Raw genomic sequence first — 17,893 nt, forward strand, 5'->3', positions numbered from 1 at the left:
TTTCTAAAACTGTAGCTGATAATTAGTTGATTTTATCTAAAAGTATTAACTTATATATATATATATATATATATATATATATACATATATAGAAAAAATGAATCTACAGTATTCTACCAATTAAATCTGGGATCAATTATCAGACAAACAGGCAATGGACATAATGTTGAGAGTGTCAGTACAAAGAAGGTTATTCCTTCTTTCCCAATCAAAAGTATGCTCAAATCAATTTTGCAAAACTTGGAAATATTTATGTAATTTCCAAACAAAGAAAAATTTCTCACTTTTTTTTTTTTTTTTTGGGTCAAACTTTAGAAAATAATAATAATAATAATAATAATAATAAATAATCTATAAATAGTAATCGGAAATGTCAACAAAAAGACGGTGTAAAATGCAATAAATACTAGCAAACAAAAGCTCGTGAGCATGGGACCAATTGCGGGTTGGTATCATAGGCTGATAGCCACAGTCACAGCCACATCAATGGTCCACAATTTGGCTGAAAAGGAAAGAATTTTTAAGGAAATGACACCAGCGGTCCCCTCCCTCTTTGGAATAGAAAGTTAAAAGTTCCGTCAGAGAAAGTAGTTCATATTAATGCTTTTTTTTTTTCTTTTTTTTTTCTTTTTTTTTTTTTTCAATCCATGAGTTCCACATTTAGAAAAAATAAATTTACTAATTCAAGGAACCCGAAAAAGAAATTAAGTATTCTTTTTTTTTTTATGTATATAAATATTGTGTAGGATAAATTATTTCAAGTTTGTTTAAACTATTATATATGTCATAATTATACAAAACTTTCTTGAACAATACACAGTCATGATTTATGAATTGTCTTTTTTGGAATAACTTAGATAGATAATAATGATCATTTCATGTTCAAAAAATCAGGTTTAATAAGGCATGTGATGGCTAAAAATTAAATATGGATGAAACGTAAATTTCTACAATAATTTAAGGATGAATTTATTTCTCTTTTTTTTTAAAAAAAAATATTAAAATTAGTCATGTCCCAAGAAACCAAATTTGTTTTCTTTTCTAATTCTTAGAAAATATTGAAAATAGGAGAATCATACACAAATTTGAATCCAAGAAAACAACGGCCTTAAATTAAAAATAAACGGGAATATCCAATTTGAATTTTTATTAAAAATAAATAAGTTATCCAAATTTGAATTTCTTATTCTGCGATTCAAAAAAATATTAATAATAAATTTGATTAATTACAAAGTTTATAATTGTATGATTTGAACTCTAAATTTTAGATCGATGCATATTTTAGAAAAAAAAAAGTTTTTGAAACATAAAATGTTATTTAAATATCTACAAAGGATTATGTCAAAATATATACACATTATAAGGGATTAGTTGGGAATTTCACCCCAAAAAGTACGTATTTTATATGGAGGTCTTGAATTGGCAATTGTACAAGTGGTGGGGTAGTGGCGAGTCAAAATCATAGACCCACAAAACGTGATTCATATTTATCAGACAAGTCATATAGACTTGACTTAGCATCACATAATCTTCCTTGCTTGCCTTTTATTCTATAAATGCACATCAACAGCCCACTTGTCCGATTTCTCACCCCTTATTCTCTCAATTTATTATTATCATTATTTTTTTCTTTTTACTGTTTGTACAGAATGTATGAAAAAGTTAAATTACTTCTTTCAGGTCTTCTAAATAGAATCTTACCCCAAAAACAAAAGAAGTCTTCCATACATAGAAATGCTATTGAAAAACTTTATTTTTTCTCCAATTTACCAACTTTTTGGATATCATTGATATGATATTATTTTATTGATTTGTTTATTTTTTTAAACAAATTAATGTGATTTTATTTTTCTTTTTGAATTTTTTTTCCTTGATAATTTGGAGAGGGGGATTTTTGTTGTTTTATTGACTTGTTTAAAATTCATTTATCTATTATCTATACCTATTATGACATCAGTTAGCAAAATGCTGGTAATTAAAAAAGGTTAATGAGACAAATAACATGATTTATTATGAAACATTAAGCAAATTAGTAGGCCCGAAAATATAATTATTATAAAAAAATTCATTTTTTTCCTATTTCTTTTTTTTTTTTTTGTTTTTTAACATCTACTTGCAAATATTTCCTAGACAAAGTTTCAGCGAAAATAGTTTATTTAATTTTTTAAGTTATTATATACTTTGCACTTTTTTTTTTCCCTCTAAGTATTATCTATTTTAATCAAAGTTTCATGAAATCATTCTTTGTTATTATCTTTTCGTACATAGTAAAACGAAATTAAAATAGAACAGTTTATAAAATCTGAGGAGAATATGAAATAGGATAGAGACTACAATTTGAGTTCCATACAAGAATTTATCTGGAAAATAACTCACTGATTAAATTATTAATGTCAACAAAATTAACACAATTATAAATGGATCTCTAATAAATTAATCTATTTGATTTGAAATGGACACAAATAAGTTAATCAATTGTTACATAAAAATAAAAAATAATGATAAATAAATTCGTAATATACAAAACAACAATATTTCATTAAATAGGTTAAAACGGCCAACCTCTATTTAATGCAAATATTAAATAAGTACTCGTTAGAGTTGAAAATTGTTAACATAATTAATAAGTTTTAGACAATGAATTGACACAAAAGATGATTCATCAATACGTATATATTGCTATCTCTTAGAGGCATAAATAAGAGGAAAAAAAACAAAGTAAAAATTGATTTAAATCTTACTATTTTTTATTATTAGTGATGATCATTATTTTATAAGATAAATTTTAAAAATAATTTATTTTTTATTTTTTATTCTAAAATTTTAAAAATAATTTTTTTAATAATAATTATTTAAAGTATCATTTAATATGTAGATTTCAACTAACACATGAAGTTAAGGGTTTAGAGCATGTCAATGTTTTTGGAAAACATTTCTTCAGTATTTGAATAAAAATTGTAAATGCCCTAATTTTCTAATTTTGTTGGAGATCAGTTATCGGAATAGCACAAAATTAGCATTTATTTTTTTAATTTCATATATTCCCGTAAACTACTGTTTCTGTCATTTCGGTCCAATTTATGTATTTTTAATGGAGAATTTTAATTTTCCGAAAAAAAAAAGGATGAATTTGATAAAATTAACTATAAATGACTCATAAACACTACTGAAAAAAAAAATATATATATATATATAATATTCGATTCTATTTCCATTTCACCAAAAAAAAAAAAAAAGGTTAAATTTGATTTGATAAAATTAATTATATATGACTCATATAACTCTATTGGAAAAAAATATATATATATTCGATTCTATTTTCTTTTATTTATTTTTTTAATAATTCTGCCTATGTGCTTGTCAAATGAAAGATGCTGCACAAAAGTGACAAATAAATGTGCCACTGCCAGAAATTGGAAACATACGTTTGTTTTTATTTATGAATGTACAGCTCGTCATTGTTCCTTGATCATCTTCTTTTTTTTTGGGGGGAAATAATTAGAAATCCCGTCGTGTACAAATTTATTGTTTCAACCTCATCTTCTACACTGTCGGCAAGACCAGCCAACTCCTTTACGTACTGAAGTTTAACTTCTCCTTTGCAAGCTCCAAACCTCTTTTTATTATTATTATTATTATTATTATTATGTTTTTTTTTTTTGGCTAGGAGGTTCCAACCTATTTTTTGTACTTGCGACTTAGACATGCACGAAATAACTAGCTTTCTTTTAAAGAAAAAGTAAATAAATAAAAGAAATAAATAGTTTTTGAGCTTTTCTCTTCTTGGGTAGATATATATATATATATATATATATTATTTACAATCATTTTTTCCTTTTTCGATATTTCAAATTTATAATTACATATTATATATAAATGTGAAAGATATATTAGCTAAATTAATTTCAATTGATTAAATGTAAATGGATTTATGTTGTAAGTTGTAACTTGCTTGCAATTATAAATTTGTAAATATATCAAATTATTTAATACAAATTATAACATCGACTTTCTTCTTCTTTTTTTTTTTTCCTTTTTTTTTAATAGGTATGTGAGAAAGATGAATTAGGATCCTTTCTTTGTTTTTTTTTTTTTTTGTTTTTTTTTTCTATACTTGTATATGTTTGTTTTTCAATTCTAAATGTATGTTATCAATCCAGTGAATGATATGTATTCATTTTATTAACAAAATTTTATAAAACATAATTAAATTCAAATAAAACACATATGATTAAATATTTTCTGTGATAAAAAATAAGCATATACAAAAATAGAAGAAAAACAAGCAAAGAATTTAGGTTGGACAAAAATAATCAATTATTATTTTATTTTATTATTATTTTTACAATATTATAATATAATTTGTAAACAAAAAGGGAATGAAGGATTTTAGAACCATAAGATATATTTATTTCAGCGATTTTACTATTAGATCAAGCCTGAAAATATGTTTTATTTTATAATATAACCTAAAATAAATAAGTAAATTCTTAAAAGATAAGTGAAGCTCAATAGAAATTAATCAAAGATAATATGTTTAGTTTGTCTCATACCTTGATAAGCAATTCGGTGCCCTACTCATTATTGATTTTTTTTTTCTCTAAATTAGAATCATTATGGATATATTAAAAAAGAAAAAAAAAACTACTTAACTATTCCCAAAGGGAATTTAGAAATTTTTTTTTTTCCAAAGGGGCTTTTAGATTAACTTTTTTTTTTTTTTTAATATCACTTTTAGATTAACTTAGTAGATTAAATATTGTTGAATATTTGAGTTGAATTAATGTCCTGCAACGAGGCCTAACATATTGTAATAATAATGGATCGATTTATAAATTTATAGAGATTGTAAAGTGTTTAAATAAAATAATGTATGAATATGTACCCATTTAGAAAATTAGCCCCAAAAAAAAAAAATGGTATACATTTTTAAAATGTAAGTTAGTGTATATATATATGTGTATAGTAATGATTCAATGAATTATTTAATTCAATTTATTATCGACTATTTAGGATAGGATTGATAAATCATATATGATAATATTAATTTAAAATAATTTAAAAAAATAATACTAAAAAGGGGAGTTTGAATGCTTTAATAGAAGACATGGTGTTTAAATAGCACTATTTTTTTTAATGAAATTAAAATTAAATTTTTTTTTACCTTATTTAGTTTTGTGTTATGTGAATATATAATATTATAAAATGAGTTAGGTAGCCGAAAAGATCAAAATTCTATATATATACTAGGTGCTGGTTACCTGCTCCATGCATATAATAAAGATTTAGTAGTGTTAAAAATATAATATTTGGACAAAATTACATAGTCGAAACTAAAAAATGAGATTTCATTGAGGTATGGTTTAACCTAGGACATGAAGGTGCATTCTCATGGATACATTATATATATATTTGAAAATATGTAATAGTATTATAAGAATACTAATACTTTCTTTCAAAGTAGATTCAACAGAAGTTAATTTGTTCTTATTATAATTTTCCCTCATTAAACATTTGGTTAATATTATTTGTTTTGTTTTACATTAGTTTAGTATTTAAAAATACATTTTGAAACAAAAAAAAATTATATTTCAAATTTCAAAAAGAATTTAGCAATTTTTTTTCTTTTTTTCTTAAAAATATAGCATATTGAATATAGATTTATATACAGACTGTCTCTTATCAAGACATTATGATAGAATTGATGTGGATTTCTACAATATGCAACATGTTGTAAAAATGTTTTTTTTTTCCCTGTAACATATTACAAAACTTTGTAGTTTGCACCAAATTCCATTAAAATGTCCTGATATAATAACAAATGAATGATTTTTCCTTTTTTACATGGAAAAAAAAAACATAATAATAAATTATACTAAAATCAATTATTTTCACGTTATTTTTATCCGTACTATGAATTTTAATTGTTAAAAGATGAAAGTAAATTAAAATTATTGAAAAATTAAGATTCTCCATCTAAACTCGTACAAACTAAAATAATAGGCTGCTTGTATACTCAACTGGGAGATGCAAAATAAGTAGTTATTTTGCACAAAATTATAAAACTAAACAAGGTATTTTAAATTACAATAGCTACTATAATAACTCAAATTTTGCTTGTAATATATTATATTATTTCTATTTGAAACTTGACAAAACGACGTAGGAAAACATGCTGTACTCATAAAAGTTTTGACTTAAATATTATATATATGACAAATAAAGAAATAAATAAATTAAATATGAAAATATTATTTTACATAAATTTAAACATTGTGTGCTAAGCAAATTTAATTACATAATAATTTTATGATATTGATATTCCTAAAAAGAGATGAGGATAAAATGCATTAAGAGAATTGTAGAGTAATCAAGTGTAGGTTTTTCATTGTTTAAGTTTCTTCCTCCTTTTTTTTTTTTTTTTTTTTTTTGGTGTTTGGTTTAAATTCAAAAAATAAAGTAATTCAAATCAAAATTCAATCAGCTAACTTCAACTCCATAATTTAAACTTCACCTGTAGTGTTGCTGCATTAGTTATTTTTACAAGGTTCATCATATATGATCTTCATCGAACACCACCTCTTATTAACTTCTCTATCTTCCATAGCTTTCCGATCAATTTTTAAATTTAATATTTCATTCAATATTTTTTTTATTATACATATATTTTTCCTGCTAGGTACACGCGTTATATATTGTATTTAAATTAACAAAGTAATGGGCTTTAAGTAAATATTTCTTTTTTGTTTGATGTGCAAGTAATAAAGTAAAGGCTTTATGTGTTGTTTGAGAGAGAACTATGGATTTTTATAAGGTTTGATAAAGTTGGTTTAAAATTCAAGGAAAAGCATGGTTTTTTTTTTTTTTTTTTTTTTTTTTTTTTTTTTTTTTGTGTGTGTGTTAGAGAGACAAAGAGAAAGTAACATAGATAGATTCATATATGGTAGATAAAATTATAGATGGTAAATAGGCAAAAAAAAAAAAAAATTCAGTTAATTCCATTTAGGGCAAAGCTTAAATGGAATAAATGCAACATTTAAAAATAAAGGGTTGGCTTAGTAAATAAACATAGTATTTTAAAAAATTACAAAAACACCATTTAACTTCATTATTATATTGGATCCTAAGCGAGTAGGTAACTTAATAAATAATCTTAAAATTTTAAAAATTACAAAAAATGCTATCTGACCTTTTATTTCCGCTTTTAATGTTGCCATAAATACAGATGTATATTATAGTGGGAGTGCTAAATGGGATCCATGAGCCATATAGTAATTTAAATGTCTATTTCAAATCAGACTAACAGTTTAGTTTTCATTTTTTTGGGGCTTTAAGTTTAGTTTTCAATGTTAGATTTTTAGGAAAAACAGTCATTACATACTTAATAAATGCATTTAGTTAGTGTTCTCGTTTCGATAATCTCAATGGGACGAAAATACCCGATAAAGCCTCTTTTAATCCTTTCAAAATAAAATGAATAACTAAATAAATACTTTCAATTTTTTGCTAGTCAAATACAGAAAATTATATTCTAGTCATACCAAATGACCAAGTAGAACCATAACATCGTATATAATTCATAAGCCATGGAGAAATTGTAAAACAATAAACTATTGAATTTGTTAACGATATTCAGAATTTCAGAAAACATATTACTGTTACAAAAATTATAAAATAAAACTTAAAAGTACATGAACGATGGCTTTTTTTTCTTAAACATCTATTTTTTTAATGTTTTCATAAACAACTATAATTTTTTTAATAAAAAAATCTTGAATAAAGTAAAATAAAATATGAAGAGTACTCTTGACTATACTCAGGCCGTACATAAAAATAAAGTATTTCTAAGGGTTTACCATAAAAAATAAAAATATCTTTGGGCGACTAAAAGTCACTAAGGACGGTTCTGCCTCAATTGATATTCGGTGGAGTCGGACAAGGACCTTGTGTCAGTATCCCAACGCCTCAAATTAATATTTGTCCCAAAAAAAAAAAACATAAAAGGACAACTTAATCAACAAAATACTGTAAATTTCTTTATATATATATATATATTTGAAAATTACTATTAACAGCGAAATCAACAACTGATTGGACAGCTTAAAGCGTATTTGATTGTATTTTTAAAATTCTAATAAATGCTGCCAATACAAAAAAAATATAATTTTTTTTAAGAAGCACTTTAAATGCTTCGGAAGAAAAAAAAAAAAAAACAGATAAAATAAAAGCAATCTCAAGCTCACTCTTAATAAATAGCAAATGTTAAAAAATCATTTGTTTTCTCATGAAAATATTTGGTTTTAAACAATCCAAGTTAATTGTTGAATAATATATTTATAGCAAATTTGTTTATTAAAGTTTGAATATTAAATGATATGATATTAGGAGCGATATCAGCTGCTACAGTGGCAATTGGCAAATAACAAAAACTTTACACTCTTTTAGTTTTAAAAAAGGTTCAAAAAAGACATTTAAGGAATTTAAATTAATTCCTATTAAACAAGGAGTGTAAATTAAATGATTCAAAATATATTATATATATATATATAAATAAAAAAAGAATGCTGATAACATCCCTTAATTAATAATTGCTGTATCCATATTCAATCCCACTGACAATTGTTATCACCTCTGTCTGTGACAAATAGAAATAAATTTTTTTTTTTTGGTTTGTATTGTTATTATTATTATTATTATTATTATTATTATAGTTAAATAGACAACTGTTGATAAAAATTAAGGAGCAATTTATCGTGGTGGTGATAAAAATACCGTGAGAAATTGAAGTGTGGGAAACATGATGGGTACGAGGGTACAAATATGTCATGATGCTGTTCAGTGATGCAGCATGGGTATCTGTACGGACAGCTAAACTAACCATAAAAAATTGTCCCCACAGAAAAATTAAAAAATTATAAAATTTTTTTAATACAAATAAAAAAATCCCAATCCCAAGCCATTAGTCCGAGGAAAGGGTATTATTATATTATTATATATATATATATATGTATATTTTATAAAACTTCACTGTTTATTACCAACAATTGACAAATTAATGGTGTTATAATAATCACAAATGTATTACATTTAATCATACATTATTATTTTTATTTTTTTTACTAAAAACTTAATTAATATGAGATTGTGAATTTTTTTGGACAAGTTGTCTAAATGACATATGGATCACTACTAATACCCAGTCCAATATATAATTTTTTTTATTTATATATATAGTAAGGTAACTGAACCAAACAAACACCATATACCATATTATTGGTAATTTTTTTTTGAATTACCATGTCCAATGCAAATTAATAATCTAAAATCATTAGCAATGTGATATGATGATAAAATAAAAGATAATTAGTGCATTTCTCTTCTTATTTGAATAAGTTTTGGTATTTTAATTTTTAAATTAAAATTTCTGACATTTTGATTTTTAAATTTAAATATAGCTTATATAAATGATCATTAAATTAATCATGTTTAATAACCATTTTTGAAGTGAAACTCGATTTGAGAAATTAGAGTAAAAAAAAAATATAAAATTCACATACTAAAATTTGTGAAAAAAAATATAAAATTCACATACTAAAATAAGAAAACATGTTTAATTCATGGCAAAATGCACCAATTATTTTACAATCAGATCATGTGAAATGTGAATTCCACATGCACAGTGTGAATGGTGATATGAAACACCACATTTTTTGTGTACTGGTTAATTGAAAAAAAAAAAAGAAAAAGAAAAAGAAAAAAGAAAAAAAGAAGAAAAAAAGAAGAAGGAGAATGTCCATTTATCGCCCTTTTACTTTATTCAATTTCCAACCTTATTTATCCAGGCCAAAAAAAAAAAAAAAAAAAAAAAGGGAAAAAAAGAGAAAAACCTCCCTTGTTTGCCCGGAAAAGGAATCTTTTATATTTCTAGAACGAGGTCGTCTTCTTTCAGTCTTCTCTCTCCCTACCCATTGGTGGCTTTGGTTTTCTTTGTGGTTTTGTGTGAAAGAACTTGTACGGTCAACTCAGATGCAAACAAAGAAAAACTGAATAATACAGGTAATTAAAATTAGACTTGGTATTTTCTTTATATTTATTTATATGCTTCGTCTTTATATAAGCTCTCAGTTTGGACGATATGAAAATTAATCTGCAGACTCAATGAGCTTAGCTTGGATTTTGGATTTGTAGGCTGTCCAGCTTTTCATCTGATACTTCTTCTCTGCTTTCCTTGGTCCTAGGGCTTTCTTTTTTTACCTAAATAGTATAACTTGTATTTTCTCATACCCAGTTTTCTTTTACTTTCTTTTTTGGTTTTTATTATTTCCCTGATTCTTCAACTTATTTTGTTTGGTATGAGGGAAAATTTGTTCTTTCTTTTTTCATGGGCAAAGTTGGAGATTTTTTTTTTTTTTTTTTGGTTTGTTTATTAATGTGATTTTATTTTCTATTTAACTATCCAAGTAACATATAGTACATATAAAAGAAAAGAAAAGGGGTAATTTTGGTGATTTTATGCAGAAGGGATTCTGCTGCTTGCTTCGGAAAACAAAACAGCTTTCTTTCTTAATTTTCTGGGGAAAATGACGAGGCAGAAAATCCAGATCAAGAAGATCGACAACCTAACGGCGAGGCAGGTGACCTTTTCCAAAAGGAGAAGAGGGCTTTTCAAGAAAGCTAAAGAACTGTCTATCCTCTGTGATGCTGAGATTGCTCTCATTGTTTTTTCTGCTACTGGAAAGCTCTTTGATTACGCCAGCTCCAGGTTTGTTTATTTTCCAACTTTTTAATTTTGTTCACATGAAATCTTAAATAGATCTTTTCTCAAATTAACTCTTAATTAATTGTGGAGATCTATAATATGGTTCAAGGAAACTCAACTATGATTTTATTTTATTTTATTTTATTTTATTTTATTGAAAATAGAGTCCTATGATTTTATCCTAGAGCTACACATATAATGTTTTCAAATCCCCATATTTTGTTATGAAGCATATTGCAACATATGGTAGTTTATGGTGCGCATAAATTTTTTTTTTTTCTATTTATTTTTTATTTTTTATTTTTTATTTTTATAATAAGATTGCTTTTACTTACACCTTGGTTGTTGTACTATATACGTATACATGCAAATTTTAATGAATATATATATATATATATATATGGTTTTTCTTCTTAAAGTACCAGTGCCAGCTTTGTAGTACACCATGTAGTGCAACATATGGGAACTGTTTCCAGTTTTTCCATACAAGCTTACTTTGTTTTAATGTCTCGTGTGTGTATATATATAGATGTCGCTTTACATGATTTTCTGACAATAAAGCTGCAAAAAATGAATTTGTACTCTCTTCTTAATTTCATGATATGATGACTGTGTCATTGTATTTTACCCTTTTAATATTTTGTGCTAGATTGTATGTAGAACATAACAGTATAAAGACTATGCTTTATTGTGATAGTAAAATACATAATTCTATAGTGAGTGAGTAGTCTATTTGATGGTCTAACTCATGGTTATCATTTACTTTAACTTTGTGTCTATAATTTTTCTGTAATGAACGTCCACATTATAGTGTGCGTTTGGCCTCCTTCAAACATTTTATTTGAAAAAGGCTAAACACCTATAATAATATGTGCGGTGCTGCCTGTCACAGAATTACTCTGTCTGTCTCTATATTTTTATCATTCATTATTGATAGAAAGTTTCATTTTTATTACCAAAATACTTAGCATCCTATATATTGAACATCGTCTATTGAAATACAAATACACAAAAAGAAGTTCAAGAAATTTTAAGTTCAAATCAACGTATCACAAATTAGAGAAAATGTTGATTAAGACCTAGAAAAATAGTCTTTGGTTGTCTAAATATGGATTTAAAATTACAAGGAACTTTAGGGTAAATATTTTTGAGTCTTAGCAATTGTGAGAAGATGAAACTGAATAATACATTTTCTCTATATAAAAGCTTCCAAGTTAATTTTTATGAAGATGGAGTATAATAATTAGAAGTACATCCATACATAAGAAACCTAATCTTTATTTTGAAGGTAAACAAGATGCATTTAGCGTTTGGTGAGATTGAATCGTTAGTGTAGACTTAAGAAAATGTTAATTCAAAACGGGCAAATTAGTTATAAGTTTGTGCTGTTATACTTGCGACAAACTATAACGTTTTTGGTTGGTGTTAATTAATGAGGACCGATATATCAATCTTAGACATTTCATCAATTAGTTAAAGTACAGACAGACTTATTTTAAAGAAAAAATTAACCGTGTACGAATTGGACATGGCTAATCAACTGTGATATCCTTATGGTTTTTCTTAGTTCATAGTCTATGTTCAAGTCATGTGAAGAAATATAGAAAAAGAAGAGAAGATAGGTTTCATTTTTGCTTGTAACATATTTTGAAAATAAGACAATGTGATAAGGTTTTATAACATATTAGAAAGGGTGAATTTATTGGTGAAATATGCATAAAATATGGTGTATAACATGAGATTCTCAATTAATAATCTTGTCTCCAATTGAGAGGAGCCAAGCTGTGTTCTTTGAGATTGTAAAGTCAAGCTTAGAAGCTCATATGTGCAACATTTCATTGGTCAAATTTCAATGTTGTAATTTGTTCGTATATGTAAATATATAACTTTCTTACTTTTAAACAAATTTTATAAGGAGATAAACCATTTAACCAAGCTTAAATTGCTTATCTAAATATCTTGTATAAATATCATTGCCTGCATAGATGGATTGCCTTTTGTGTTTTCAAAAGTAAGTATTCATTAAGGAGATAAACCGCCTGCATAGATGGATTGCTTGTTGTACTTTCAAAAGTAAGTATTGATTAAGGAGATAAACCATGTTTAGTAATTCATATAATGTTTAATAATTCATATAGTTTTGTCTCCAGTAATATGGCCGTAATTTTGTACCATTACAACAATTCCTAATCTAAGAAAGGTAGTGTGTCTCAAATCCACAACTTGACTCAAATCCACAACTTGACGGATGTGGGTATGACGGGCATTACCAACTGAACCAACTTTATTTGACATGTTATCTTAAATTTAAATCTAGTAATTGTCATATGTTTTTCATAAACTGTTATATAATATAGAGTCATTCAACAAAATATATATATATGTAATATAGAGTCTATATATGTATGTTTTCACAGAAAGGCATCACTTTTGGACTTAGGATCAACTATTTATTTATTTATTTATTATTATTATTTTTTAATCCTTGTTTACATTTATTTTGTAACCCTGAATTGTTAATCCAATAAATAATATCTCAACATTTTATAAAAAAAGAAATAAAAAATATTAAGTTTTAAAAATATTAAGCTTTAAATTAAACATGTTTTAATATATATTTCATTTTTTAAGAAGAAACAAATATACAGAAATATGAAAAAGAAAAAAAAAAGAAAAAAAAAGTAAGAAAGTGGACAGAGAAAAAAAAAAAAAAGAAGCAGAATCCATGTCATTTTGAAACCATATTGATACTTCCTGCGCATATTATTAGTTTAGATATGTCACATTTAATACATAAAATGAACATTCTAGAGACAGGCGCATAAATATTTACTCATTTAATCATATTGCTGATGTACATATACTTACATGCCATCCTAACACTGATCTTCTATTTCATTATCCTTCTACCCTTGTTGAGCAAAAATATTATCAGAATATACCAAGAAAAATGAAAAAAATATTGCGAATAAAATATGAATTATGCATAGCCTATGCTAAAACATGCTTTGCGACTTGAATATCTTTGTATTATATATTTTAAAATAATTACTTTTTCTGCTAACTTGGTACATGTATAGTTGGACTCACTTCTTATAAAAAGTGATGTTAGAGCCTGACCTCTTATAAGATTCTTTGTTAGAATTCCACCACCTATAATTGTGAAACCGAAATTTTGTTTTATGTTAAAGGGCAAAACTACACATAGTTACAAAATGTTACAATTTTCATGGAGTACAAATAATAGAAAATGAATATTCAATAATATCAAAATTATGCATTCTCTTGTTGAAGATATAATTGAAAATGTGAAATTGGTTTAGCCACCAAATCTAACTTGGGGCTTTCCAAATTATCTAACCACATTCAGACCATTAAAGGGAAGTTTGTTTCCTTCCCATACCAAACCCTAACTCTGACAAATATTAATTTTCAGTTGTTATGGCTTAAAAATTGCCATGCATATATAAAGTTTAACTCAAGTACATCATATTTAGCTTAAGCTCACTTGATTACTGCACTTAATCATTCATCTTGTAAATATGCAAGTGATTATGGAAGAGTTGTTCCCCCCCCCCCCCCCCCCACCTCTCTTTCCACTTCACTTTTTGTTAGTAATGAAAATGTTGAAATCAAATTGGTCACAACCTTTCCAAAGAAAAAAATTGGTCAGAACCAAATTTTTTGATTAAATTTCATGTTTGATCACAACTAGCCAGCAAATAAAGAAAAAGAAAATGTTTCTCAACCAAATCCAAAATGATGTATCGGATTAAAAGTTTTGGTTACAAAATTAGATTTTACTAAAATGTGTGCTTTTAATTATGAAAAATTTATTTAATTATAACCTAAAGTTTCTAGTCATGTGATTTTTAGTCACAATGTGGTCACAGAATTTTTTATTTTTCATTTTTCTATTTTTTGTGTAATACTTCAGGTGGTAGAATTTTATACTAAAACTTATTTTATTTTTTATTTTTTATTTTTACCCCTCACCAATCCGTACAATATTTTATACTGGAACTTGTTACTATTAAATTATTTTAAAAATAATAAAAATAATAAATTACATAAATCTGTCAAAAGTAGAAGAAAACACTGACAACTAAGGACAATGAAGTCAATAATATTGATCAACAAATGACATCATATTTCACATATATAATTGAAATATATTTCAAAAATTAAGATAGGGCGATGCTTCATAATAATTTCTATTTAGTGATAAACGTAAAACTGAATCCTAAATAATGGTATTTGTCCAAAATGGTGTTGGTCCACTATTTCATTAGCTTTCCAAATGTGGATATCTAATATCTGATTCAAAAAGCAATAATTTAGTGTCTGTTTGGCAGTGCATTTTTTTTGTTTTTTTTTTTGGGCCCAAGAGTTTTATTTGATGGCTAAAGCTATTTTGCCTAAAAATGAAGGTGTTTGACAAGAGTTAATAAGCATTTGATGACCCAAAAAAAAAAAAAAACAGCTTCTTTAAACTGTTTTAAAGAAGCCTAAAATTTGGATTTTTCTAGAAAAACTCTGTTTTTAGCTTATATAGGAAACCAGTGAGCATTTAAAGCAGTGTTTCTATTTACAATCAAAAACTTATTAGCTAAAAGCAGTACTTTTATAAGCTATACCAAATGGACACTTAATGCAATTTACCTTGCTAAACACGATGCTAAGGCCAACATGAGATAATTAGAGCATCTTTAATGACTCTATAGATTGCTACCTACACTACACAAAGTTTGAAAGGAGTTGATGTCTATGTGAATGTCTATTTGATAGATGGTCAAAAATTAATCTCCAATGGTTCTGTCTAATATTGATGTGACTATTTATTTTTCCTTTTAAATAAAATTATATTTTTGATGAGGATTATTTTTATTTTTTGCTTAATCACCTAACAAACCTTCTAAAGTAGATGGTCTCTTTGACAATATCTGTTTTTGATTTTGCTGCATTAGCTTGACAAAGTTGTTTGACAGTTCTTTGAAGATTTTTTATTTTATTTTGTTTTATTTTTTTGATACATGGCTGTATATTAATCTAATGTGGTAAAGCGATTCTGGCAGTTTAAAAAGCAATTGGAGATGCTTCAAAAAGACTAGACTAGACTATATTAAATTTGGTCCAACCAAATTTGGTTGAATTTTAATTAGTCAATTTGATTCAATCAAATTTAAATTTGTTAGTCCACTCCAATACAAATCAGTTCTACCTTTCAAATTTAAACGTGTTATGTAAAAGAGCTCCTCTTTAGTATTTAGCTTTTGGAGGCATCACAAAGCCCAATTTTTTTTTTTAATTTAATTTAATCACCTTCATGTTGTTTTGTTTTGTATTTTTGGTTGTTATTTCATGGAAGGCAAACCCTTTTAACTATTAAAAAACTTTCTCTTTAACTAGGTTCTACAAAATTATAAATCTTTAATTGGAATATAGTTTGTCATACACCTTTTATGCCTTTGTTTAGCATGCTTTGATTTAATTGGTTGAGTAGGTGGAATATCTTTTTCTTTTCTTTTGTTATTTAATTTAATTTAATATCTTTTTCTCTTTTTGGTTTATAGTATGCAGCAAGTTATTGAAAAGCATAATATGCATTTGGAAAACCAGGACAAACTGAGCCAACAATCTCTTGAGTTAGAGGTAATAAAATGACTTATTCTAGTAGGTGTGCAATGCCTCTTCCGGTGTTAGATGAAACATTCATGTTTCTGAAATGAGTCATCGAATACTTAAATAAGTAGAAAAATATATCTCTAAATGATTTTAATTTGAGAAAAGTATATCTCTAAATGATTCTAATTTGAATTTTAGTATGATATGGATAGAACAAGAGCTTATGTGTCTAAATGATTTTGATTTGAGTTTCAGTATAATATGAATAGAATAGAAGCTTTCTTATAATATGTATTTTCTTTTTTAAGCCCTAAATAAATCTTTTATTTTTTATTTTTGATGCTGGGGCTGGAGTGGATATTTGAATTCGCGATCATTGATCAAGGAAATAGAGGCTTTCCACTAGGCTGTTCCTCAAAGACTTTTTACCCCTTGGTTGATCATGGAGAAAGAAAAAGGATATATATTTTTAGGGCGAAAACTTATAATCCAACTTGTTAAATTATCTGAAACCATAGGCTGATTTCTAGCATAAAACTGATATACGAGTTCATGATACAAAACCAGAAGTCTCCAAAGAAGCAGTTTATTTGCCATACATAATGGCTCCAAAGGAAATGTATATAACCTTTGAGGAAAATCGTTTGCCTTCTGAATTAAATTTTAAATCTCTCAACAATACTTAAGCATTTCAATTAAGCATCAAAAGAAAGAGAGCCCTATGTGCTTTTCTAGACCTTAAAAATATATAAAATCTAGTTCCTAAGCTTTATTCTTACTAATCCATTTTATATCATATGCACATAAAAATATTTATTGTGTATCATGAATGATCTCTTAAACAAATTTGTAATTTTATGTTGCGCAATGTTAAGTAACCCCTTATGTCATTTTTTTTTTCCCCCACTTAAACAAGAATGTGTTTGTAGTCTTTCCAAAAATAGCAAAGAATATGAAAGAAAAAAGAATATGAAAATAAAATGTCACATCAAAATTGCTCGATATATTTAAGATTAGCAAAGTTGCTTAAGAAATCATCCCTGACTATATATGTCTGTGAAAAAGGAATTAGCTAGACTTTTTAATATTTATTAATCCTTACTTTTGGAGCATGGTTACATGTTTTTGCTTTATGAACTGCTGCTCTTGAATTAGGGTATTTAGCAAGCAAACCAAGAAACCCTTCATGACTTCAAATTTGTTTGTGCCTTTTTAGCTTGAGAACAATGCATACAACTTGTTGAGCAACGAGATTGTGGAGAGAACAAACGAGCTCAGGTATATAAATAATTTACTGCAGAGATACTTTTAATCGTGAACATTAGCATATAAAATTTCAAGATTAGTTAATACTTAAATCCATTGCTAAGCAGGAGGATGAGAGGGGAAGAACTCCAAGAATTAAACCTTGAAGATTTGAAACAACTTGAGAAATTGGCTGAAGGAGGTTTAAGCCGCGTCATAAAAATAAAGGTTTTGTGATGGCTTGCTCTCTGTTTTGATTACTTG

The 17,893-nt window shown here is 26.0% G+C and overlaps 1 protein-coding gene across 5 annotated transcripts in view; it reads left to right on the plus strand.

Moving 5' to 3' along the window:
- Positions 1–9,844: 9,844 nt before the first annotated feature.
- The window catches only part of LOC107427902 (MADS-box protein JOINTLESS), an 11,601-nt gene continuing 3,552 nt past the window's right edge, over positions 9,845–17,893 (plus strand). The window contains exons 1-5 of one of the 5 annotated variants that reach the window (XM_048480134.2): positions 9,845–10,056; positions 10,519–10,762; positions 16,333–16,411; positions 17,601–17,662; positions 17,758–17,857. In XM_048480134.2, coding sequence (XP_048336091.1) covers positions 10,581–10,762; positions 16,333–16,411; positions 17,601–17,662; positions 17,758–17,857 — 423 coding nt within the window. In that variant the 5' untranslated portion in view covers positions 9,845–10,056; positions 10,519–10,580. Of the gene's footprint in view, positions 10,057–10,090; positions 10,271–10,518; positions 10,763–16,332; positions 16,412–17,600; positions 17,663–17,757; positions 17,858–17,893 lie in introns of those variants that run through there. The other 4 variants (XM_048480135.2, XM_048480137.2, XM_048480136.2 and 1 more) reach the window with 4 other exon arrangements.

Source organism: Ziziphus jujuba, chromosome 9 (assembly GCF_031755915.1).
Source record: "Ziziphus jujuba cultivar Dongzao chromosome 9, ASM3175591v1".
NCBI classification, from domain to species: Eukaryota; Viridiplantae; Streptophyta; class Magnoliopsida; order Rosales; family Rhamnaceae; genus Ziziphus; species Ziziphus jujuba.